The 26,809-nt window shown below is 38.2% G+C and overlaps 2 protein-coding genes across 3 annotated transcripts in view; one reads left to right on the top strand and one right to left on the bottom strand.

Moving 5' to 3' along the window:
• The window catches only part of LOC117324912 (NIPA-like protein 2), a 78,427-nt gene extending 66,783 nt beyond the window's left edge, over nt 1–11,644 (bottom strand). The window contains exons 1-2 of the mRNA XM_033880751.1: nt 11,517–11,644; nt 6,719–6,787 (exon numbers count right to left, since the gene is read on the bottom strand). Of these exons, the coding sequence (XP_033736642.1) occupies nt 6,719–6,787; nt 11,517–11,579 (132 nt within the window). The 5' untranslated portion in view covers nt 11,580–11,644. The remainder of the gene's footprint in view (nt 1–6,718; nt 6,788–11,516) is intronic.
• A 7,462-nt stretch (nt 11,645–19,106) lies between these two features.
• Nucleotides 19,107–26,809, top strand: part of LOC117324910 (acyl-protein thioesterase 1-like) — a 71,414-nt gene continuing 63,711 nt past the window's right edge. For both annotated transcript variants that reach the window (XR_004532084.1, XM_033880750.1), the window contains exon 1: nt 19,107–19,349. Coding sequence is in view for 1 of the 2 variants with exons in the window: in XM_033880750.1 (XP_033736641.1) it covers nt 19,164–19,349 (186 nt within the window). In the remaining variant the exon portion in view is untranslated. The remainder of the gene's footprint in view (nt 19,350–26,809) is intronic.

The raw sequence follows: 26,809 nt of genomic DNA, 5'->3' as shown, positions 1-26,809 counted from the left end.
TGCATAACTAGGCACCAAGTGGAACCTACATATGAAATTTAAGAAAGATCCCTTAATTGCTTTCTGAGAAATAGCGATAACAAACTTCAATTGTCAAAATCCAAGATGGCTGCCTGTCGGCCATGTTGTTTTCCGATTGGTCTCAAAATGCAAAATGCATAACTAGGCACCAAGAGGAACCCTACATATGATATTTGAGAAAGATCCCTTCAGTGCTTTCTGAGAAATAGCGATAACAAACTTCAATAGTCAAAATCCAAGATGGCTGCCTGTCGGCCATGTTGTTTTCCAATTAGTCTCAAAATGCATTATGCATAACCAAGCACCACGGGGAACCTACATATGAAATTTGAGAAAGATCTCTTCAGCACGTCCTCAGAAATAGCGATAACAAACTTCAATTGTCAAAATCCAAGATGGCTGCCTGTCGGCCATGTTGTTTTCCGATTGGTCTCAAAATGCAATATGCATAACTACGCACCAAGAGGAACCTACATATGAAATTTGAGAAAGATCCCTTCAGTGCTTTCTGAGAAATAGCGATAACAAACTTCAATAGTCAAAATTCAAGATGGCTGCCTGTCGGCCATGTTGTTTTCCAATTAGTCTCAAAATGCATTATGCATAACCAAGCACCAAGGGGAACCTACATATGAAATTTGAGAAAGATCTCTTCAGTACGTCCTCAGAAATAGCGATAACAAACTTCAATTGTCAAAATCCAAGATGGCTGCCTGTCGGCCATGTTGTTTTCCGATTAGTCTCAAAATGCATTATGCATAACTAGACACCAAGGGGAACCTACATATGAAATTTAAGAAAGATCCCTTTAGTGCTTTCTGAGAAATAGCGATAACAAACTTCAATTGTCAAAATCCAAGATGGCTGCCTGCCGGCCATGTTGTTTTCCGATTGGTCTCAAAATGCAATATGCATAACTAGGCACCAAGTGGAACCTACATATGAAATTTGGGAAAGATCCCTTCAGTGCTTTCTGAGAAATAGCGATAACAAACTTCAATAGTCAAAATTCAAGATGGCTGCCTGTCGGCCATGTTGTTTTCCAATTAGTCTCAAAATGCATTATGCATAACCAAGCACCAAGGGGAACCTACATATGAAATTTGAGAAAGATCTCTTCAGCACGTCCTCAGAAATAGCGATAACAAACTTCAATTGTCAAAATCCAAGATGGCTGCCTGTCGGCCATGTTGTTTTCCGATCAGTCCCAAAATGCAATATGCATAACTAGACACCAAGGGGAACCTACCTATGAAATTTGAGAAAGATCCCTTCAGTACTTTCTGAGAAATAGCGATAACAAGAATTGTTTACGGACGGACGGACGGACGGAGGGAGGGACGGACGGACGGAGGGACAGACGGACGGACGACGGACCACGGACGCAGGGCGATTTGAATTGCCCACCATCTGATGATGGTGGGCTAAAAATATACATTGAAATTTTATTGTTATCACATGAAATAATCAGCAAATATGTTTTTTATCTTCTAAAAACCACCGTACTGTCTTCTTAAATAATGTTAAATAAATATAATGTTTATTATCAAAAATACCAAAGAAACTGTTGATGTAATACCATGTACTGACTTTCGTATGCGTGAAGTATCACTATCGAAATGGAGATCATTTACAAATCGTGTGCTTTTAACATGCATCTTATTGCCGTACTCAACAAGACAAACACCGTAACATGAATTAAATAACTTCCACAATTCCAATGATCGATGGTAAAATTATGGATTGATATACATGTATTTAACTCGTTATGGTCATAAACGTGATAAAACTAACTTTCTGATAGCAAAACTTTAAAAGAATAGTTATCATTTATTTGAAAATATATTTATCTGTAAAAGATTGATGCATAGTAATAACAAGACATTTCGTAACTGTCTTGTAAATCTTACCTGTGCACGGAGAATGACTTGTCAATCATTCTTATCAACCAATGAAATACGCGCAAAGCCTTTCCGCGGCGTTTGATTGACAGCAACAATGCTCACTGAGGTGTGACGAACTTCAGTGTCATCTGCTTTGTATAAGGTGACTTGTCAATCTAACCGATGAAATTCGTACAAGTATTAAGATTTTATAAAAATCATTGAAATCACATTTTTGATAGAAACAGTAACCATAAAATAGGCCAGAGTGAAAAAAAAAAAACCTCAGTGACATGATATTAATGTGAAGACATGAAACTGCCAGTACATTTAACACCCATATTATATGGATGCCCTAAGATACGATATATTGCAGGTTTTTGACTATGCAACCAGTATCATTACACATAATTAGTGTTATTCCCACTTTTGATCAGTTTCATATGTGGAATTAGCCAGAGTTTCTATTGGCCTCGTCTGGCACACTACGATATGAAAACGTGGAATTCTCCGACAGCTGACAATAAAATCGGGAATGACATAACACTTACATACAGTATATGGATAAATGAGATAGTTATTTACCCCAGTATACCCATTTAGTCCCATCTAGGTGTTTTATTCAGTCCTTATAGACCCTCGCTTTACGCTAGTCAATATTTCATTCTGGATTCGACGCCATGTTGCTAACTATACATTGTAGGTCGCGGTCGGCCTAATTACCTAACCATGTGCGATGATACAACTTTTATTTCTATAGATTTTACCGCTTATAATTAAGAAATTATGAATTTTTGAATTTAATATAACAGGTTTTGTGAAATAATAAGCTTAGTTTTCTTGATTCAAACTACTTTAGAAGAAAAACACAATAAATTATATATGGTCTTTTCGGTCCATTGCGTTCCGATTCGGGTTGTTAGTCGTACTGTCACTTACAAAATGGCAGGTCAACAGCGTGAAATTTTGACTAGCGTAAAGCAAGGGTCTATACTGACGGAATAAAACACCTAGGTGGGACTAAATGGGTGATCTGGGGTAAATAAATATCTCATTTATCCATATTGGTAAGATACGTGCGATTTCACACCGGTTTTATTGTATTTACACCTTATATCTTAGCGACACCAAACGGTGACGGCACATTCAATGTTTTCATATAGTAGGCTAGTGCGTTCTGGCCCTACACCAGAAATGTATGCAAATTATATCCTTACTTGGATTAAAGTTGTTTGAAATGATAAATGATCATCACACAGTGATTCTTAGATCTACTACTCAAGAAATAACTTCCATCAAATCTACTTTCTTTTACCTGTCAGCGACACACAGCGGAATTTTTACAGTTCTTTATATATCTAAATATACTAGACATTATCTATGTCCCCTCTAGACTACGACTAGTGACAAAAAAAATCATCATATTTTCAAGCTAAGTAAAACTGATGTTTAATTCTACGGCATTTATAAGAGATGGAAACAATTAAAACCAATGGCAAATGGTTATACCGTACGTCCCTGGTCACATCGATCATAGCGTTGATGGGTGTCAGTTATATACATGTAATTACTCCATACCGATTCATATTACAGGTAAATTTTATCGCATGAGTCGGCACCGATGAGTCCTGCTGATCCTCTATGATCCTCTGTGGTCCTCAGTGTCTCGATCGCGGAGGTTCACCGCGGCACGCTTGGTCACCGCGATCTTTGATGATTTAACCCCGGTGATCGATTGGCATAATTGGTCTATCACCAGGAAACACGGTGATTATTTCTCCATGTACACTCGTCACCATAAATCGCGGGGGAAAGGGTAAAAGTATTAAAAGCTACGGTCCTTACTGTATACTGAAGGATCTGGATCTGGAGTAGTAAAGATTTACATTGTCGTATTACATCATATACTGAAGGATCCGGAGAAGTAAAGATTTACATTGTCGTATTACATCATATACTGAAGGATCCGGAGAAGTAAAGGTTTTACATCATATACTGAAGGATCCGGAGTAGTAAAGATTTTACATTGTCATATTACATCATATACTGAAGGATCCGGAGTAGTAAAGATTTACATTGTCGTATTACATCATATACTGAAGGATCCGGAGTAGTAAAGATTTTACATCATATACTGAAGGATCCGGAGTAGTAAAGATTTTACATTGTCATATTACATCATATACTGAAGGATCCGGAGTAGTAAAGATTTTACATTGTCGTATTACATCATATACTGAAGGATCTGGAGTAGTAAAGATTTCACATTGTCATATTACATCATATACTGAAGGATCCGGAGTAGTAAAGATTTTACATTGTCGTATATACATCATATACTGAAGGATACGGAGTAGTAAAGATTTACATTGTCGTATTACATCATATACTGAAGGATCCGGAGAAGTAAAGGTTTTACATCATATACTGAAGGATCCGGAGTAGTAAAGATTTCACCTTGTCATATTACATCATATACTGAAGGATCCGGAGTAGTAAAGATTTTACATTGTCGTATTACATGATGTAATATGACAATGTAAAATCTTTACTACTCCGGATCCTTCAGTATATGATGTAATATGACAATGTAAAATCTTTACTACTCCGGATCCTTCAGTATATGATGTAAAACCTTTACTTCTCCGGATCCTTCAGTATATGATGTAAACTCTTTACTACTCCGGATCCTTCAGTATATGATGTAATACGACAATGTGAAATATTTACTAATCTGGATCCTTCAGGATATGATGTAATACGACAATGTAACATCTTTACTACTCCGGATCCTTCAGTATATGATGTAATATGACAATGTAAATCTTTACTACTCCGGATCCTTCAGTATATGATGTAAAATATTTACTACTCCGGATCTTTCAGTATATGATGTAAACTCTTTACTACTCCGTATCCTTCAGTATATGATGTAATATGACAATGTAAATCTTTACTTCTCCGGATCCTTCAGTATATGATGTAATACGACAATGTAAATCTTTACTACTCTGTATCCTTCAGTATATGATGTAATACGACAATGTAAATCTTTACTACTCCGGATCCTTCAGTATATGATGTAATACGACAATGTAAATCTTTACTACTCCGGATCCTTCAGTATATGATGTAATACGACAATGTAAATCTTTACTACTCCGGATCCTTCAGTATATGATGTAATGTGACAATGTAAATCTTTACTACTCCGGATCCTTCAGTATATGATGTAATGTGACAATGTAAATCTTTACTACTCCGGATCCTTCAGTATATGATGTAAAATCTTTACTACTCCGGATCCTTCAGTATATGATGTAATGTGACAATGTAAATCTTTACTACTCCGGATGCTTCAGTATATGATGTAATACGACAATGTGAAATCTTTACTAATCTGGATCCTTCAGTATATGATGTAATACGATGTGAAATATTTACTAATCTGGATCCTTCAGTATATGATGTAATACGACAATGTAACATCTTTACTACTCCGTATCCTTCAGTATATGATGCAAAATCTTTACTACTCCGGATCCTTCAGTATATGATGTAATACGACAATGTAAATCTTTACTACTCCAGATCCAGATCCTTCAGTATATGATGTAATATGACAATGTAAATCTTTACTACTCTGGATCCTTCAGTATATGATGTGATTTACATCATATACTGAAGGATCCAGAATAGTAAAGTGAAGTTCATTTTGTCACAAAATACAGTGCGAGATACAAAAAACAACAGTGTTGAACTTCCACACTTCTCCCAACATTTAATGTTATGGGGTTTTGGTTTTTTTAAGTGCCAATATATCAATTCCCGGTTAACATTTATGCTGATCATCTAGCTAGAATTTAATTAAAGAATTTTAATACAAGTATCACAGGAAAAGAGTACAACACTTATTGGTGAGGATACCAGTATCACAGGAAAGGACTACAACACTTATTGGTGAGGAGTATCACAGGAAAGGATTACAACACTTATTGGTGAGGATACCAGCTAGTACAGGAAAAGATTACAACACTTATTGGTGAGGATACCAGTATCACAGGAAAAGATTACAACACTTATTGGTGAGGATACCAGTATCACAGGAAAAGATTACAACACTTATTGGTGAGGATACCAGTATCACAGGAAAAGATTACAACACTTATTGGTGAGGATACCAGTATCACAGGAAAAGATTACAACACTTATTGGTGAGGATACCAGTATCACAGGAAAAGTTTACAACACTTATTGGTGAGGATACCAGTATCACAGGAAAAGATTACAACACTTATTGGTGAGGATACCAGTATCACAGGAAAAGATTACAACACTTATTGGTGAGGATACCAGCTAGTACAGGAAAAGATTACAACACTTATTGGTGAGGATACCAGTATCACAGGAAAAGATTACAACACTTATTGGTGAGGATACCAGCTAGTACAGGAAAAGATTACAACACTTATTGGTGAGGATACCAGTATCACAGGAAAAGATTACAACACTTATTGGTGAGGATACCAGTATCACAGGAAAAGATTACAACACTTATTGGTGAGGATACCAGTATCACAGGAAAAGATTACAACACTTATTGGTGAGACACCAGCATCACAGGAAAAGATTACAACACTTATTGGTGAGGATATAATCTATACTCAATATAACTTTTGAATGATCTAACCAATGACATTTTTGTCTATTTACCTTTAAAGTACTACTGGTATATATATATAGCGAGAAGAAGCTATTTAACGTTCTTTAGAATACTTTAGGAAATATCCCATACAAAGAATTTATATACATACCTGGAGATTCAGGGATACACTGATAAGGAGGTTTCCTCCGACAGCAAGCAGACACCCAGCTAACAAATTCTGTAAATATAGAGAATACAGAAATGGTCACATAGCCGAACTCATCTGTACGTATGTGCTCTTATTGATAGAAGGCTGCATCAAAATATTTTCATATACTAAAGTTAATGTGTTCACAAGAAAAAGTTAACGCACACTGGATGTGGCTGTAACCCCAGTAAAAGTTAACGCACAACGGATGTCGCTGTAACCCAGTAAAAGTTAACGCACAACGGATGTGGCTGTAACCTAGTAAAAGTTAATGCACAACGGATGAGGCTGTAACCCCGTAAAAGTTAACACACAACGGATGAGGCTGTAACCCAGTAAAAGTTAACGCACAACGGATGAGGCTGTAACCCGTTAAAAGTTAATGCACAACGGATGTCGCTGTAACCCAGTAAAAGTTAACGCACAACGGATGAGGCTGTAACCCATTAAAAGTTAACGCACAACGGATGAGGCTGTAACCCAGTAAAAGTTAATGCACAACGGATGAGGCTGTAACCCGTTAAAAGTTAACGCACAACGGATGTGGCTGTAACCCGTTAAAAGTTAACGTTAATGCACAACGGGTGAGGCTGTAACCCAGTAAAAGTTAACGTGCAACGGAGGAGGCTGTACCCCAGTAAAAGTTAATGCACAACGGATGTGGCTGTAACCCAGTAAAAGTTAACACACAACGGATGAGGCTGTAACCCAGGTAAAAGTTTACAGATGAGCTGGACAAGGTGATGACAACAGGACACCGCCAGTCTTAAGTGACCTAAATATCAGGTAGGAAACTTTAAAATCATAATCAGCTGGTGGGTTGAAAAGCATTTTAATATTTAATATTGAACTTTATGTCATACTGAAAAGCTAGGTTGTGGGATCAATATTTTAAACAAAATGATGGATTGATGATGGCTAATATAGTATATATATTTGCCAGGTCTTAATTATAAAATTACCACCACGGTATTTCGAGCAAGACACATGTAGATTATAGACGAAATTTGTGCCAAGAAAAATAGAGAAATAACAATAATTTATATACACTTTCCACAAATGTTATCATATCAGACTACATGTGATCTGGACCACACCTCACACAAGTGTTATCATATCAGACTACATGTGATCTGGAGCACACCTCACACATGTACAGGTGTTATCATATCAGACTACATGTGATCTGGACCACACCTCACACATGTACAGGTGTTATCATATCAGACTACATGTGATCTGGACCACACCTCACACATGTACAGGTGTTATCATATCAGACTACATGTGATCTGGACCACACCTCACACAAGTGTAATCTACACCTAAAGGCCACTTCCTATGTATACGCTGTATCTGGCTAATTTGCTTCTGATTGGTGAATATTTTAGATATTGTTTGATTTCAATTAAATTTAGGGTAAGGTTATTTCTGTAGCAGTTTCTTGTATGATTTAATGTAGAGTTCCTCAACAAAACTCTACCCTAAACAAGCCTGTATATGATTAAGATTTAAACCAATCACACAGTATAACTTTGCTACCTCCTCTATATATCCAACCACACAGAAATCCTCCAAGTCAAACCTTAGCAATACCTGAAACCAAGATGGACTTTTGATGGACACTGTTTACACTACCTCAAAATCATTGCTGTTAAATCTCCACCCAGGACCTTCCTCTGAATTATCTATCTTCATGTTCGGTATCAAAGAATATCAGTATACAGATATTGTCTTCCTCAATATGTATTCAGCCAATTCTGCTGGAAAGAATTCCACACAAAAACGCATTTAAAGTCGAAGTTTCCTATTCATGTCTGTATCTGTGTAAAAATGTCACCTGTTGAAAATAGATCCCAAATATACAGTTATATGTTGTGCATTGACAAGTATCATATTACTTGTGCTTAAAATATATTACCTGTATTTAAAATACAGAATGGGCATCATGTCTATACCCACCGATATTCGGTTTACATGTGTATAGAATATATACAATAATCTTGTATGTGTATAATACTGGTGTGATTTAACTATTTAAAACTTTCTACAGATTTATTTTAGATATAATTAGATTATGTCATTGACTAATATCATGTAACTCATGTACTGGGGCATACTGCATACAGTATTTATATTTTACAGGAAAATCAACAGCTTCTTTTGCTAAATATGATACTAATTATTGCTATTCCTTTGGGTATTTTTGCAGTATCTATTCCGTTGCTACAGAACCAGGTTACCATAATGTTTTGCAAAATATGGCAATAGGGCTGGGCGACGGTTTATCATTTCAAGATCTCAACAATGAGGTTAATGAACTGTACATGTACACCCTTGCAGAAAATATTGATCTCAGGCAGATAACACGGTCATCAGCATGTCAAGATTTAGGCATGTGATTTGTGGAATTTCTAGTAAAACTCAAATTTCAGAAAGAGAAGAAAACCAGTTTAAATGATTGTAATATTTGTTGTTGTATTATTTAAAGGGCCATGACATGTCCTGATATTGTGTTCGTCAAAATCACTCCCTCGCTCCAAAATTTCAGGAATTCAAAATTATTTTGAAAATAAAATGATTTTGCTCGCTCTCTCCTATTCTGAAATCTCAATTTCCAAATAACAATTTATCAAATTGGTATGGCCTCATATTAGTTTCTATTAATATAAAATCTTTGCAAGTAGCCTTCGTTACAGCTATATATACCTTGCCAGAGGCTCTGTAAAATGAAATCCTTTCACATTATATCAAATTAAATGAAACTCATATACATATAAAGATCCTTCATTCGTATGTATCTTAATATACAGAACATCCCAGACATTGATTATTCTTACAAGATCTAGACCTGTCTCAGGGAAAACCGGACAACTTCATATTCACTCAGCTTGTCATGGACTTTTTCGTGCCAGCATCACAGACAAATCTCACACAACACAGTTATTCATATTATTTCCATATAAATATATTTTCAATGTCCATAGAATCACTAATTTTAAGGTACAATCCATAGATCTAGAACAGATATATGCAATAAAGGTTGCAATACCATACATGTCTTACACAAACACGTACAATCAAAAATGTATATCACGGTTTGGGCCTGCATGAATATCAATTTACACTATATCTCATTCCAACACTTGAGTAGCTAGTATAGAATGGTATGTGACAAAAACCAGACATCAGTTGGTAAATCCAATAACATACATTTAGCATATATAGACACTATCTTCAAATGAGTCCCCTTCCCCATGTAAATTTAGCATTAAGGTTTGAGGAGAACTTATTTGGGAATGACTTTTAATTAGCTTACGATTGTAAAAGGGAACGAGTTGGTGTGGCTTGTACATAGTGTTAGATTATTACCATATCAACTGACCTTTTCAGAATTTGTTCCATGTTGTTCGGCATAACTCATAACTGCTATATACCAATTTTCATCTTAATCTGACGATATCTAAATTTCAACCAATCAGAGGCCTCCATTTTGTTGCCATGGCAACCAAACTTTCTGAAAATGATACAATGTTGTTTGGCATATCTCATATCCCTATGTACCAATTTTCATCTTAATCCGACAGTATCTAGATTTCAGCAAATCAGAGGCCTGTTTCATTACTAAACAGCCAATCTTTTTGCAAATACTTATGTACCAATTTTCACCTCAATCAGCCGATATCTAAATTTCGACCAATCAGAGTCCTCCATTTCGTTACCATGGCAACCAAACTTTCTGAAATGTTACCATGTTATTTGGCATCTCTTAAAAAAAATTTGTTTACCCATGCCTCTAATGAGTATGTCTGTTAAGTTTCATGAAGATCCTCCCAGTAGTTTCTGTGAAAACTGACGGAAACCTCCCTGACAAAAACAATATGACCCCTCACACACACACACTTCGTTTGGGGGACATAATTATTATTGAACTACGAACTACTTTGAGTTTAACACAAATGGTTGATGTAGCCATTTGTAAGCATTACTCAATGACTGCATAGGGGACAAAAATTACAAACAAATTCAAACATATCAGATTAATCTCGAGATCAGCAATGAGAAATTTGCATGTATATCAAGTTAATGAAGAAGACAATAATCAATATTGATGAAGGTCTAAACCTAAAGAAGAAATTAATTAAGAGGTATATCACTCAGGAACCTCTAAAAGCCATTTAACCTGGAACATTGAATTTGTGTAAGTCAATATTTCACATTGTCAACTCATTTATTTTTATTTACTAGAACAGGGAAAAACACATTCCTGCTGAGTGTCTGACAGGAATCGAACCCATGTCTCTGGTATGATAAGCCATTGCTCTACACCTCATAGGTCAAAGATATCTGCATATGGTCCATCATGATCAGCTGAGTGACAGAGACCAGATTTTAACATTATGTATAAGCCACAACAACCCGTTCATGAAAAAAAACTTTTGAAAAATACTTCACTGGAAAAAAATTAAAAACAAAATTAAAAAAAATAATAATTAAGAAGCATATTACATAATATCACATATTTATCATACTACTTGATAACATATCCCTTGAACATCTATTATTCAGACATTAAAAATAGAATAGGGACTTATAGATGAACGTGTCAAAATAACCACATGTGTTTGACATTTCCATGTGTCGGTCGGTAAAACCGCCAACTCAAGTGTAATTAAATCACGGGCTTTACAATATCGGTTAGTGTAACATACCAGCCGTGAAAAGGTCTCAATTATAACAACATACGTCAAATGCATACCTGCAAAGGTGTCAGCGTCGAAGTCGACGCAGCAGTTGTTTGCATTTGCTCTGTGGTATCCATTGTAAATTTTGGTCACATCCTAATTGAAATCTTCTACATTTCGCCAGCAGATGTCGAGTGACAGGTGCTCGCACCAAAACTAATACCTCCGGGTATCCTCTGGGTTTATCAATAACGTGTTGTATTATCTTACGGAATCTCGTGAGAAATAATCGAAACGAACATAATTCATTGTGGAACTTATCAGAAATCACTTACACATATTGTTCCACAAAAGTTTTATTTAATTAGAATATTTTCTTATTTTTTGGCGTTAAAAATTCAAGCATTTTCCTAGTGACAGGTAGATTTACCAGTTGAGATTCATCTATCGAGATTCCCTCCCTTTGAACTGTGGAAAATAGAGAGAAAAGAAATATTAAAAGATACCCAGATTTGTACGGTAGATTATTGAACGTACAAGGAGATTCAGAATAAGGCTAAGCGTTTCGGAAGGTTAGTTGCATGTCTTCTGTAGCCGAACTGGACTGTGTCGATCAACGGCGACCAGGTAGCTCAATTGGTAGAGCATCCGGCTAGTGCTCAGAGGTCCTGGGTTCGAACCCAAGTCTTAAGATAAGATAAGTTTTATTCTGATTCAGGACTCTTGAAAGTCCTCTATACCAGACTCACAATAGATACATATTCTCTATGTTCTGATTAAATTGTAGCTTTATGGTTAAAATAAAGTTCTTGGCTTTCCCAGTGATTGTCAAACTTATTTTTAAAAGAATTTATATTTATTGCTTACACTACATGTTCTAGCAATTCATAACACATTCTTACTTTTCTGATCGAAAAACACCCGCCACACAAATCTAGGTCACGACATCAACCAACATACAAATCTAGATCACGGCAACAATCAACACACAAATCTAGGTCATGACAAAAAGTAACATAAAAATCTAGGTCACGGCAACACCCGCCATACAAATTTAGGTCACGGTAACAACCGACATACAAATCTAGGTCACGACAACAACCAACATACAAATCTAGGTCACGACAACAACCTACATACAAATCTAGGTCACGACAACAATCAACACACAAATCTAGGTCATGACAAAAAGTAACATAAAAATCTAGGTCACGACAACAATCAACACACAAATCTAGGTCATGACAAAAAGTAACATAAAAATCTAGGTCATGGCAACACCCGCCATACAAATTTAGGTCACGGTAACAACCGACATACAAATCTAGGTCACGACAACAACCAACATACACATCTAGGTCACGACAACAACCAGCATACATACAAATCTAGGTCACGACAACAACCAACATACAAATTAGGTCACGGCAATAACCGACATACAAATCCAGGTCACGGCAACAACCAAAATACAAAGCTTTCCCGTGGTTGTCATTGACCTACATCTCTCGAAACCTTTTCTTGCTCTATTTTTAGTGAACAGCCATTGTGAATAGCCACACGGAATGTCTGATATACCAATCTTTAACACTTACCATCGGGTGATTTGTATATATAGACGCATACATTTGAATTTAAACCCAGAATAAGTTGCTGCGAACTGCAGACGAAATGACCAGTCGTCGGTCCGTCTTCTTATTTTACTCAAACTCGTAACAACCAGTAAATTTCTACATATACTATATACTATTCACTCTTCTACATCAGAAAAACACATGTGTGATTCTAAATATCAACGTATTGAGTATTTGTGTGCCGGACTGCTATGTTCTGTTACAACTTACCGGCTGTTACTATGATTTACATATAAACACTGTTTCACTTCAGGTTTACGTGTAGTAAGTACATTATTTACCGTACACGTGCTCTGAATAATAAGATAGACATCTTTACATCAAAATCACACATTCATCTTGTTTTTTTAGATACTATACAAATTGTAGATGTGAAAATGACTGCAACAGGAAACATGTTTTTCTGTGGTTAAACCGGCCAAAGAAAATGTTAAATGAACTATTTTGTAATAACTGACGAAGTCCTTTTCGTGCCTATAAAGCCGTCATACAAGACCATACAATGCAATGTGTCCCGTTATATCTTGGTAAATCATTGTTTATTGTGTAAATCTACCATGGAAATCAGTTTATTTAACCACAGGAAGGTGTATTTTTTGTTCTTTTGTTGGACATTTTCGCGACTTGTGTCCGAGAAAAAAAACCCACGTTTAATGATTGTTCAGTGCACGTGTAGGGTAAAATGGGGTACATGTCCTTGTCTACGTGAAAACTGAGTGAAATAGAGTTTATATAGAAGTTATAGTTTTGAATAGGAATAACAGTCCGGTACGTTCCGAAGGAATAACAGTCCGGCACGTTCCGAAGGAATAACAGTCCGGTACGTTCCGAAGGAATAACAGTCCGGTACGTTACGAGGGAATAGCTGTCAGATACATTCCGAGGGAATAGTATTCCGGCACGTTCCAAGGAATAGCAACCCGGTACGTTCCGAGGGAATAACAGTCCGGTACGTTCCGAAGGAATAGCAACCCGGTACGTTCCGACGGAATAACAGTCCGGTACGTTCCCAAGGAATAGCAGTCCGGTGCGTTCCGAGGGAATAACAGTCCGGTACGTTACGAGGGAATAGCTGTCAGATACATTCCGAGGGAATAGTATTCCGGTACGTTCCGAGGGAATAGCAGTCCGGTACGTTCCGAGGGAATAACAGTCCGGTACGTTCCCAAGGAATAGCAACCCGGTACGTTCCGAGGGAATAACAGTTCGGTACGTTCCCAAGGAATAGCAACCCGGTACGTTCCGAGGGAATAACAGTCCGGTACGTTCCCAAGGAATAGCAGTCCGGTGCGTTCCGAGGGAATAACAGTCCGGTACGTTACCAAGGAAAAGCAGTCCGATGCGTTCCGAGGGAATAACAGTCCGGTAAGTTCCCAAGGAATAGCAGTCCGATACGTTCCGAGTGTATAACAGTCCGGTACGTTCCGAGGGAATAGCAGTCCGGTACGTTCCCAAGGAATAGCAGTCCGGTACGTTCCGAGGGAATAGCAGTCCGGTACGTTCCCAAGGAATAGCAGTCCGGTACGTTCCCAAGGAAAAGCAGTCCGATACGTTCCGAGGGAATAACAGTCCGGTAAGTTCCCAAGGAATAGCAGTCCGATACGTTCCGAGTGTATAACAGTCCGGTACGTTCCGAGGGAATAGCTGTCAGACACATTCCGAGGGAATAGCATTTCGGTACCTTCCGAGGGAATTACATTCCGGTACGTTCCCAAGGAATAGCAACCCGGTACGTTTCGAGGGTATAACAGTCCGGTACGTTCCCAAGGAATAGCAGTCCGGTACGTTCCGAGGGAATAACAGTCCGGTACGTTCCCAAGGAATAGCAGTCCGGTACGTTCCCAAGGAATAGCAGTCCGGTACGTTCCCAAGGAATAGCAGTCCGGTACGTTCCCAAGGAATAGCAGTCCGGTACGTTCCGAGGGAATAACAGTCCGGTAAGTTCCCAAGGAATAGCAGTCCGATACGTTCCGAGTGTATAACAGTCCAGTACGTTCCGAGGGAATAGCATTTCGATACCTTCCGAGGGAATTACATTCCGGTACGTTCCCAAGGAATAGCAACCCGGTACGTTCCGAGGGTATAACAGTCCGTTACGTTCCCAAGGAATAGCAGTCCGGTACGTTCCGAGGGAATAACAGTCCGGTACGTTCCGAAGGAATAACAGTCCGGTACGTTCCCAAGGAATAGCAGTCCGGTACGTTCCCAAGGAATAGCAGTCCGGTACGTTCCCAAGGAATAGCAGTCCGGTACGTTCCGAGGGAATAGCAGTCCGGTACGTTCCGAGGGTATAGCATTTCGGTACGTTCCGAGGGAATAACAGTCCGGTACGTTCCCAAGGAATAGCAGTCCGGTACGTTCCCAAGGAATAGCAGTCCGGTACGTTCCCAAGGATAGCAGTCCGGTACGTTCCGAGGGAATAGCTGTCAGATACATTCAGAGGGAATAGCATTTCGGTACGTTCCGATGGAATAACAGTCCGGTACATTCCGAAGGTTAACAGTCCGGCACGTTCCGAAGGAATAACAGTCCGGTACGTTACGAAGGAATAATGGTCCGGTACGTTCCGAAGGAATAGCAGTCCGGTACGTTCCGAAGGAATAGCAGTCCGGTACGTTACGAAAGAATAACAGTCTGGCACGTTCCGAAAGAATAGCAGTCCGGTACGTTCCGAAAGAATAACAGTCCGGTACGTTCCGAAGGAATAATGGTCCGGTACGTTCCGAGGGAATAGCTGTCAGACACATTCCGAGGGAATAGCATTTCGGTACCTTCCGAGGGAATTACATTCCGGTACGTTCCCAAGGAATAGCAACCCGGTACGTTCCGAGGGTATAACAGTCCGGTACGTTCCCAAGGAATAGCAGTCCGGTACGTTCCGAGGGAATAGCTGTCAGACACATTCCGAGGGAATAGCATTTCGGTACCTTCCGAGGGAATTACATTCCGGTACGTTCCCAAGGAATAGCAACCCGGTACGTTCCGAGGGTATAACAGTCCGGTACGTTCCCAAGGAATAGCAGTCCGGTACGTTCCCAAGGAATAGCAGTCCGGTACGTTCCGAAGGAATAGCAGTCCGGTACGTTCCCAATGAATAGCAGTCCGGTACGTTCCCAATGATAGCAGTCCGGTACGTTCCGAGGGAATAACAGTCCGGTACGTTCCGAAGGAATAGCAGTCCGGTACGTTCCCAAGGAATAGCAGTCCGGTACGTTCCCAATGATAGCAGTCCGGTACGTTCCGAGGGAATAGCATTTCGGTACGTTCCGAGGAAATAACAGTCCGTTACGTTCCGAGGGAATAGGATTTCGGTACGTTCCAAAGGAATAGCAGTCCGGTACGTTCCGAGGGAATAGCTGTCCGATACATTCTGAGGGAATAGTATTTCGGTACGTTCCGATGGAATAACAGTCCGATACGTTCCGAGTGAATAGCAGTCCGGTACGTTCCAAAGGAATAGCATTTTGGTACGTTCCGAGGGAATAGCACTTTGGTACGTTCCGAAGGAATAGCAGTCCGGTACATTCCGAGGAAAAAGCTGCCCGATATGTTCCGAGGGAATAGCATTTCGGTACGTTCCGAGGGAATAGCAGTCCGGTACGTTCCGAGGGAATAGCAGTCCGGTACGTTCCGAAGGAATAGCAGTCCGGTACATTCCGAGGGAAAAGCTGTCCGATACGTTCCGAGGGAATAGCATTTCGGTACGTTCCGAGGGAATAGCTGTCCGATATGTTCCGAGGGAATAGCTGTCCGATACGTTCCAAGGGAATAGCATTTCGGTGCGTTGCGAGGGAATAGTAATCCGATACATTCTGAAGGAATAGCAGTCCGGTTTTACAGCACCACAGCTGGTCCCAGAGCTCTGGTGCTGTTTAATTAACATCGAGTTGAGGAACCAGCTCTGGTGCTGTATAATTGACATCGAGTTGAGGGACCAGCTATGGTGCTGTATAATTGACATCGAGTTGAGGGACCAGCTCAGGTGCTGTATAATTAACATCGTGATTAGGGACCAGCTATGGTGTTGTATAATTAACATCGAGTTGAGGGACCAGCTCAGGTGCTGTATAATTAACATCGAGATTAGGGACCAGCTCAGGTGCTGTATAATCAACATCGAGTTGAGGGACCAGCTCTGGTGCTGTATAATTGACATCGAGTTGAGGGACCAGCTCAGGTGCTGTATAATTAACATCGAGTTGAGGGACCAGCTCTGGTGTTGTATAATTGACATCGAGTTGAGGGACCAGCTCAGGTGCTGTATAATTAACATCGAGATTAGGGACCAGCTCAGGTGCTGTATAATTAACATCGAGTTGAGGGACCAGCTCTGGTGCTGTATAATTGACATCGAGTTGAGGGACCAGCTCAGGTGCTGTATAATTAACATCGAGTTGAGGGACCAGCTATGGTGCAGTTTAATTAACATCGAGTTGAGGGACCAGCTCCGGTGTTGTATAATTAACATCGTGATTAGGGACCAGCTCTGGTGCTGTATAATTGACATCGAGTTGAGGGACCAGCTATGGTGCAGTTTAATTAACATCGAGTTGAGGGACCAGCTATGGTGCAGTTTAATTAACATCGAGTTGAGGGACCAGCTCCGGTGTTGTATAATTAACATCGTGATTAGGGACCAGCTCTGGTGCTGTATAATTGACATCGAGTTGAGGGACCAGCTCTGGTGCTGTATAATTAACATCGTGATTAGGGACCAGCTCTGGTGCTGTATAATTAACATCGAGTTGATGGACCAGTTCAGGTGCTGTATAATTAACATCGAGTTGAGGGACCAGCTCCGGTGTTGTATAATTGACATCGAGTTGAGGGACCAGCTCTGGTGCTGTATAATTAACATCGTGATTAGGGACCAGCTCTGGTGTTGTATAATTAACATCGTGATTAGGGACCAGTTCAGGTGCTGTATAATTAACATCGAGTTGAGGGACCAGCTCCGGTGTTGTATAATTGACATCGAGTTGAGGGACCAGCTCTGGTGCTGTATAATTAACATCGTGATTAGGGACCAGCTCTGGTGCTGTATAATTAACATCGAGTTGAATTACCAGCTCTGGTGCTGTATAATTAACATCGAGATTAGGGACCAGCTCTGGTGCTGTATAATTAACATCGAGTTGAATGACCAGCTCTGGTGCTGTATAATTGACATCGAGTTGAGGGACCAGCTCTGGTGTTGTATAATTAACATCGAGTTGAATGACCAGCTAAGGTGCTGTATAATTAACATCGTGATTGTGTTAATATTTTATTTTACTTGTTGATATTACTTTTATTACTGTTTTCACTATTATTACGACAGCATTACCTATACTTTGCTGATTTTACAACACTTATATAGATTTAGGGCCTGAAGTCATGTTGAATCATATACATACAAGATGTCTGTCACAAAACGAGAAGATGGATTAATATAAATATGTAAGTACTTCTTTTCGAATTCTCTGTTATTCTCTGTTTATATATTGTCTTATTATCCTTTTGAACAAATAGATACGGTTTAAACCAAACACATGCAAACGGCTTTTGACTAACTAAAATGCATACAATGAACATGTGAGTTGGTCAGGTCCAAATAAGTACAGTAATAAACGAATGGGAGAACTGAGTATTGACTTGCTAGAATGTAAGGCAAATCTTGCCTGTGATACAATTCCAACAAAAAAAGGTCTTATAAACATTGTCAACTGATAAAATTGTACAAGAGTTTTAATAAGTTAGAATTACAGTCTTGTCAGTAGATTATTCTACTTTGATATTTTTTTCATATAGCCACATAGTCTACTAACTATTTTATTATTTTAGTTATAAAATAAGTTTCTGCCGAGACCTAGCTAAACAGCTCTGAGAATTTTGAACAAATCAGTGATGTTTTAGGTCTAATATTAGAGACTTCAATATGATATCCTTTGAAATTCCCGCTAAATGGTTCTAGTCTGTACAGCGTTCCGCACGAATTTTCCAGGTATTCCGATAAATGAACCAGGCACAGAAATTCAAAGTGCGCATGCGCAGTTGAGGCAGAACGAGAACCACAACATCCGGCAAGTTGGAAAGGAAAATCATTTCATGCCACGGAACAACACTACTGTCAGCAAAAAATCAGAATTTAAGAAGCTGAGGTTTCTTGGACTTATTTCAACGAGTATTCTTTTTATTGGCGTATTCTTATGCTATTGGTGCATGGGCAACAGTTCGTCTAGCAGCATGACCAACCCAGTCGTGATTGGACCTCGAGCAGCTCACAGAGCAACGGTGAGTACCGAGTTTCCCCGGCACAGGCGTACTGCAGTAATGTCATGTACTGAGAAGTCGATAATAGGCGGTGGCCTGTTTTTCTTTGAGAGTGCTTCATTCACACAAGACTTAGATATGCTATCTGTACGCTGACGCCACTCCACCTTTTGCGGTTGTAGGGTGAACTCTTTGGGATGCGACTAGGCCAACTACTGGCGAATCCTGGTCGTTTCGCCCTAAATCGCGTTCGCCCTTTGGTTGTTTCGCCCTAAAACAAAAACAATTAAGGCGAAAAATTGTTTGGTATTTTCTTTTCATTTTAGTAGCTTTTAGTCACAAATCAACTTCCATTAAAATCAATTTAATGTGTTAATACGATGTACTTTTGTTTTCTTCATCCCTCTTCATTAGTATACCGCTCTTGGCCTCGGTGATGAAAGAATAGGTTTGCTCACAATTTTTCTGGTATAAATTATATCGTTATATTGAAAAGAAATTAAGTTTGATATGTTTAATGGCTTGTTAAAAAATATATACCACGCAACGAAAAAAAAAAAAGAAGAAAAATTAGGGCAAATGGGATTTAGCGCGAAATAACCCTTAGGGTGATCATGAACAGTATTTAGGGTGAAACGACCTATTTTGGTACTACCTGTCAACCTAAATTTTGTGTTGTGATGGAACACTTGCACAGTACACCTATAATTCTTATCAATCAATACTATACTTTTGGGGATTATTCCTAATTTCCAAACCATATTGGTGATTTAATGCATGTATGCTACCTTTGGATTCTGTGAGATTTTTGCATGAATATATGGGATCAAATATATGACAAAATGCCAATTTGTCCAGTTTTTGCTTAAAAGCACTTGATATCACTTAATTGCCTGTACACCAATGTGTCTGAGTTTAGAGGATTTCCCCCCTCTGTAATGAGAGGAAGAGTTGGGAGTTCCAAGTGCATCATCACAAATCCAAGGATGTTCCCGACCTGATTAAGTGGTCATGATCAGTGGATTGATATTTTGAGATTGATGTGAATTTGTTCATTTGGAAATTCACGGAGTTAAAAAAACTGATGTAACTCATGGGATTCTTAATTAGAGAGCTATTTTTGTAGAATATGATACTCGCTCTGTAAGGAAATGTCTTGCTTCTATATATATAGCAGCTTCTATATATTTCTCTCGGTACAACTATGACAGGAAATTCAAAGCTATATCTTCGGATCACCAACACATAGTGTATATGATACATTGTGCTAATAAGTATATATATATAACTTAGCAACACAAATGACGAAGGAAGACAACTTTTTGACTCGTGCCCTGACCGGGCCTCGAACTCACGATCTACAGCACCCAATCGCCTAGCCAGAAATACCCGTAGCCTATACCGCTGCGCCACATCGGCGTTCTTAAAAAAGAACGTTTCAATGGTGCAGTGATGGTCGGCCCGATACCCTGACATGATCATTGTGGAAGTCGTCTATAAGATGATATGAATACCTGGATTGCAATGTATTTACATACATGGATACGAATTGTACATATATTATATATATTTCTCTCGGTACAACTACCATAGGAAATTCAAATCTATATCCTCGGATCACCAACACATAGTGTATATGATACATTGTGCTAATAAATAGATATATAACTTAGCAACAAAAATGACGAAGGAAGACAACTTTTTGACTCGTGCCCTGACCGGGCGTCGAACTCACGATCTACAGCACTGAATCGCCTAGCCAGAAATACCCGCAGCCTATACCGCTGCGCCACATCGGCGTTCTTAAAAAAGAATGTTTCAATGGTGCAGTGATATATATATATACAGCAGCTAGATATATAGCCTAAAAAGAAATACCCCCAGCTGTAGCTGGTGACATCATATATTAATTACTTTAAAGTGTATATGTAGCTGTTAATAATAGTAACGTGTATATGTAGCTGTTAATAATAATAACATACTTTAATCTAATTTAAATCATAACCTGTCAAACACATGTAAACAATGTGTTCAATACTAATGGAAACAAATAATTTGTTTTTTCTATCTTTATTTAAAACAGCTAGTTTGTGCCAACTAGCGCTACTTAAATATCAAAAACATTGTCTTGAACATGTAACATGAAAAAAAGAGTCATGAAAAATACCCTACCATGCGTATATATGCCAGCCTTCAAACTAGCAACCTCTTGCTCTTGAGGGAAACATTCTGCCCCTGGCCATGGGCTAAAGGGAAATTTCTGCTAATCTGAGCTAGTAAGGTGACCTTTAATACTTTATACTTTTACACTAAACTCTAGCCGTTATATTTTTTTATCCTCTGAACCCATTTTGTTTTTTTTCCTCTGAACCCATTTTGTTAATTATAAGTGCAAGTACATGTTATATAGGTACTGTCTAGCACAATCTGTCAGAATTTAATCACAAGTCAAACAGGCCAGTTTGAATTATGCTAATGGCATGTAGCTGTGAGTAGATTGAATTAAAGCAATGCTAGAAATACAGCAAACTCATATTACCAGGTAATGCCATTCCCCTGTTTTATATGGATATAGATAGAATCGAAGGTCGGCCAATTGCATTGAAGGCACATGTACAAAAGTACAGTGTGGTATATATATACGTACTACTGGTGTAATGATATAGGTTGATGATCTAGATGTATTGTTATATATAACTTTGTTTTTGATAGCAATAGGTTGATAGCATATTTTTCAAGTCAATATAACTATCACAATATTTTGTTCAACTATTGATTGTTGATGATTTTTTTTTCAATACTAATTTTACTATTGCAATACCATCATGATGTTTTTTTTGCCCCGGTTGTCATCCCTTTGCAGTACTATTAAATGCTCAAGATGTCCTGTGATCATTTTATTAGCAGCGAGATGAACTTACATTGTCACTGATCATGAAGTCAGTGATGTCTTTAAGACATTGAGATAAATGATTTGATACAAAGCCCTTATCGGTAATCAAATATATAAGTTGAGACAATATTCATATATTTAGCTGCAACATTAACCATTTCTTAATTGCAAAATTGTTTCGAAATTCTGATAACGTAGGGATTATCACATTTCAATTTCAAACATGTTGGACAACATGCAACCAATTATGAAATTAATGAATGAATAAATATATAATATAAGTAAATAAAGATGTCAAAATAAAATTGGGCAAAATGAATAAAACCAACTAAAAGTTTTGTTAATTATGTATATGTACAGAATACAGTGTACCAGTGTTACAAGTTTACAGACATTTAGACTTAGAGGTGTAGCCTAGCTGGACCAAGAGAAGGAACCAAATAAGTTTACAGACATTTAGACTTAGAGGTGTAGCCTAGGTGGACCAAGAGAAGGAACCAAATAAGTTTACAGACATTTAGACTTAGAGGTGTAGCCTAGGTGGACCAAGAGAAGGAACCAAATAAGTTTACAGACATTTAGACTTAGAGGTGTAGCCTAGGTGGACCAAGAGAAGGAACCAAATAAGTTTACAGACATTTAGACTTAGAGGTGTAGCCTAGCTGGACCAAGAGAAGGAACCAAATAAGTTTACAGACATTTATACTTAGAGGTGTACCCTGCTAGGCCCAGAGCAGGAACCAAATAAGTTTACAGACATTTAGACTTAGAGGTGTACCCTGCTAGGCCCAGAGTGGAACTGCATATTTTCTTATAGGGTTGAAAGTACTGTTGGGAGATGTGATTTCATTTAGTATGGTATCAGATTACAAACTCAAATGAAGATCTAGTCAGTAGAACATCAGACTACAACCTCAAATGAAGATCTAGTCATGATCAGTAGAACATCAGACTACAACCTCAAATAAAGATCTAGTCAGTAGAACATCAGACTACAACCTCAAATGAAGATCTACTCAGTAGAACATCAGACTACAACCTCAAATGAAGATCTAGTCATGATCAGTAGAACATCAGACTACAACCTCAAATAAAGATCTAGTCAGTAGAACATCAGACTACAACCTCAAATGAAGATCTACTCAGTAGAACATCAGACTACAACCTCAAATGAAGATCTACTCAGTAGAACATCAGACTACAACCTCAAATGAAGATCTACTCAGTAGAACATCAGACTACAACCTCAAATAAAGATCTGGTCAGTAGAACATCAGACTACGACCTCAAATGAGGATCTAGTCAGTAGAACATCAGACTACAACCTTAAATTAAGATCAACTCAGTAGAACATCAGATTACAACCTCAGATAAAGATCTGGTCAGTAGAACATCAGACGACAACCTCAAATAAAGATCTGAGTTGTGGTGTCTTAAAAAGCTATAACAGCCCTATACATGTGTGTCCTTAGGCAAGACATTTTACCTCATTGCTTTCGATAGCATACAACAGACCCTGTTTATTTTGTTTTGTGAGATAACTATGCACTGCCAGGTGCTATATAGAGACTCCCTTCAAAACAGCGAACAAATAAGATAGTGTTGTTTAAATTTATTACCATGGGATATTGTTGATTGTGTTTTTGTTGGTATGTGGAGGGATAAACCAGTATTCCACCAAAATAAAATCAATATGTGACATAGCCTTATAGAAGTACAGTTATTTCTCAGAAGCTTTTAATTTTGCAAATCACTTATAAATCAGATGGTAAAGTTGTACCGTTTCTTGTTCTTTCCGGTTAAATTGTTAATTATTTTGCCCTTTGTACAGATAAAGATTAGCAAAATTATTTGGGATGGCAAATCATATATTTGAGGTGTAGAATTAATCAATTCATAAATATACTTCTGACAAAATATTGCCATTTTTTTTTATACATTTCCTTTTCACTTACCAATACACATGATATACACATGTATACTACAATTTTTCGCAAGTGAGTATAAGCTGTATTCATTCACACATTATCGCCAGTCTTTTCTGCTGTATGAATTAAATTAGATAATGATGAAGAATTGTTAAATATCTCAGTTGTGAACATTGATTTACCTTTCTTCTGCCTTCTATTATAGAAAGCTACTATGATAACTTTCTTCAATCGATCAGACGGAGGAAAATATCAAAGAAATTCTCATGATGAAAGCCATTGTCTAATTCTGTTTCCAATTACTTGCTAGAAGCCTAACCATAATACATGATTTGGAAGAAAATTGCTTTGTATTGTCACTGCTGAACACCCGCATGGGATGTGGATTTTCTGTCTGTCTAACTCAACACTTTGGGTTCTTTGTGCTACACTCTCATATATATGTGTATATATATATGGCATGTTGTAACTTGTAGGACAAGAATTTGTACTCTCTTGATCATCTTAACTTTTGAATTATTTTTAACGATTGATTAAATAAGATTTAATGTTGTCTTTGACGACGCCATTTTTTTAAAGCTTTTTGCTAAAAATATCATGTACATTTAAATGATTGCATTTATATATATATATATTGGATATGCATATGGGTACCATATTTTACTACAAATGATGTTAAGTATGACCGGCTAGTGTTGCTGGTCATAATTATTGTGTAATGGTGTCTCATGATGATGTCACCATGTGTCACAAGATATACGTATATCTTGTCACCAAAATATCACAACAGTCCAATATCGCTATTCCTCATGTTTTATTATAACTATAAACATGAATATATAAGTCGATGTACAAAGTTCTCCAACAGGTCTCAATCACGCCCTTACACATCATCCATACTTGGAACTTAATATTATATATAATAGGCTCTTATATAATAATTAGCCCCTATAACTTCAGTTCGTCCCTCACGGATGACACCCTGTATATATAGACTCTCTAGGGATCTCAGAATAATGCTTGTCTCTAGACCTTGGTAGTGATAAGGTTTCTGTCACCAGTGTTGTTATACATTACTGAGTGTCTCTAGACCTTCACTGGGGAATACAAAAATGGCATTTTCCTCGCCCGAATGGCATTTATTAACATTTTCTTGAAAAATTATCTTCGGGGCGAGGATATTGCCATCAAGTTCTGAAGAATCCCTTTTTATTCAGGAAAATGACATTGTCCTTAAAAAATGCCTCTTGTCCGATTAAATTGCCATTTTTGTCCGAGGAAATTGCCATTTTCCCGTCACGCATGAGTGCTGCCAGGGTTTACCTGTGCAGCGGCGAGACGGCTAGCTGGCAGCACACGGCCGCCAGCTCGTTATCGACACACGTGTACGATTGACAACGCGGCCGACCACCACTGCATGTCGCGTAATCGGGCTTTACATGGAATGAAATCCTAAAATAAAAAAAAGCTGTAACAACCATGCTATTAATAAACGTATCCGATATTTGCCTTACCTTTCTTATTTTAAATGGCACGGTTCGGTTCACGGCATCTTTTATCTCGCATCACGGTACGCTCATGATTCGGGCCGTCTCCGATTTTCTGCGCGGTAATTTGTATCGCCCATTTAAGTTTGATTTATATAGAAACTTTTCTGGATCCGTGTTCAAAACAGGCGGTTTAAATTCATTTTAAATCGTTTCAGAATCAAAATTGTCGAGGCGAAGTGTTCCCGATCTACTGTCAGGAATCCTGTATTTTGATTGGCTGATGGCGACTCACAGATCTAGGTTATTTCCTAACCTGAATAATGTTTCTCGCTGCTGCATTAAAGGCGTATTTTTGCTACAGATCGTACGGCGTACACCAATCATGCTTATCCTGCGTAAATCCCGGAGCCCTCCACACTTGACCCCGACAGGATAAACTAATGGGGCACGCTGTACCGTCATATCGTATCGCGAGACAAGTATCTACCTATCGTATCGTGAGGGAAGCGTGTCGTTGCAGCACTAGTTACAACCACATGATATTAATAAACATATCTAATATTTGCCTTTTCATGCCCGATTTGTAAATGGCTAGGACCTACTCATTATAGTTTTCCGTAGTTTATTGTGTATGCACTGTTGAGACCGAATCAAAGTCGAACGAAAACAAAAAGTAGTTTTTTTAAGATGTTCGTTCTTTTCTCTACTGTATGTATTGCGCCGTTTCCCGTAGTTATTTTTTTTTTTTTTACTGCAGAACATGGGTGAAAATACGTACGCCGTGTACGGTTCGTATATGCAGACATATACATAGATATATGTCTCTGGTATTTGTTGGGACTAAATAAAATTCCGAATTTCCGAACAACAAAGATATATAAATGCAGACGTGAAGATTTGTCCTTAATGTGCATGCCAATGTCCCTATATGTAATAGTGCGTTCACATCGGAATAACATATATCATGCTTGTTTATTCCAAGGAGGCCTCCACATTGTTTTCCCACAGCTATTTATCGGAAATGTATACATGTATGTTTTTCTCTGTATATATAATCTTGTGAAAGGGAGAATTGAAATAAAGATTTAATGTCAGCCAGTGATTCCCGTGTTCGTTTTTAAGAGGTTTGTCGCCCGGCCATAAGATGAATGCGATTTTGTTTGTTGCGTT

This window comes from Pecten maximus, chromosome 4 (assembly GCF_902652985.1).
Source record: "Pecten maximus chromosome 4, xPecMax1.1, whole genome shotgun sequence".
NCBI lineage: Eukaryota > Metazoa > Mollusca > Bivalvia > Pectinida > Pectinidae > Pecten > Pecten maximus.
The sequence above is the reverse complement of the archived record's forward strand: the minus strand, read 5'-3'. Positions and strand labels throughout refer to the sequence as shown.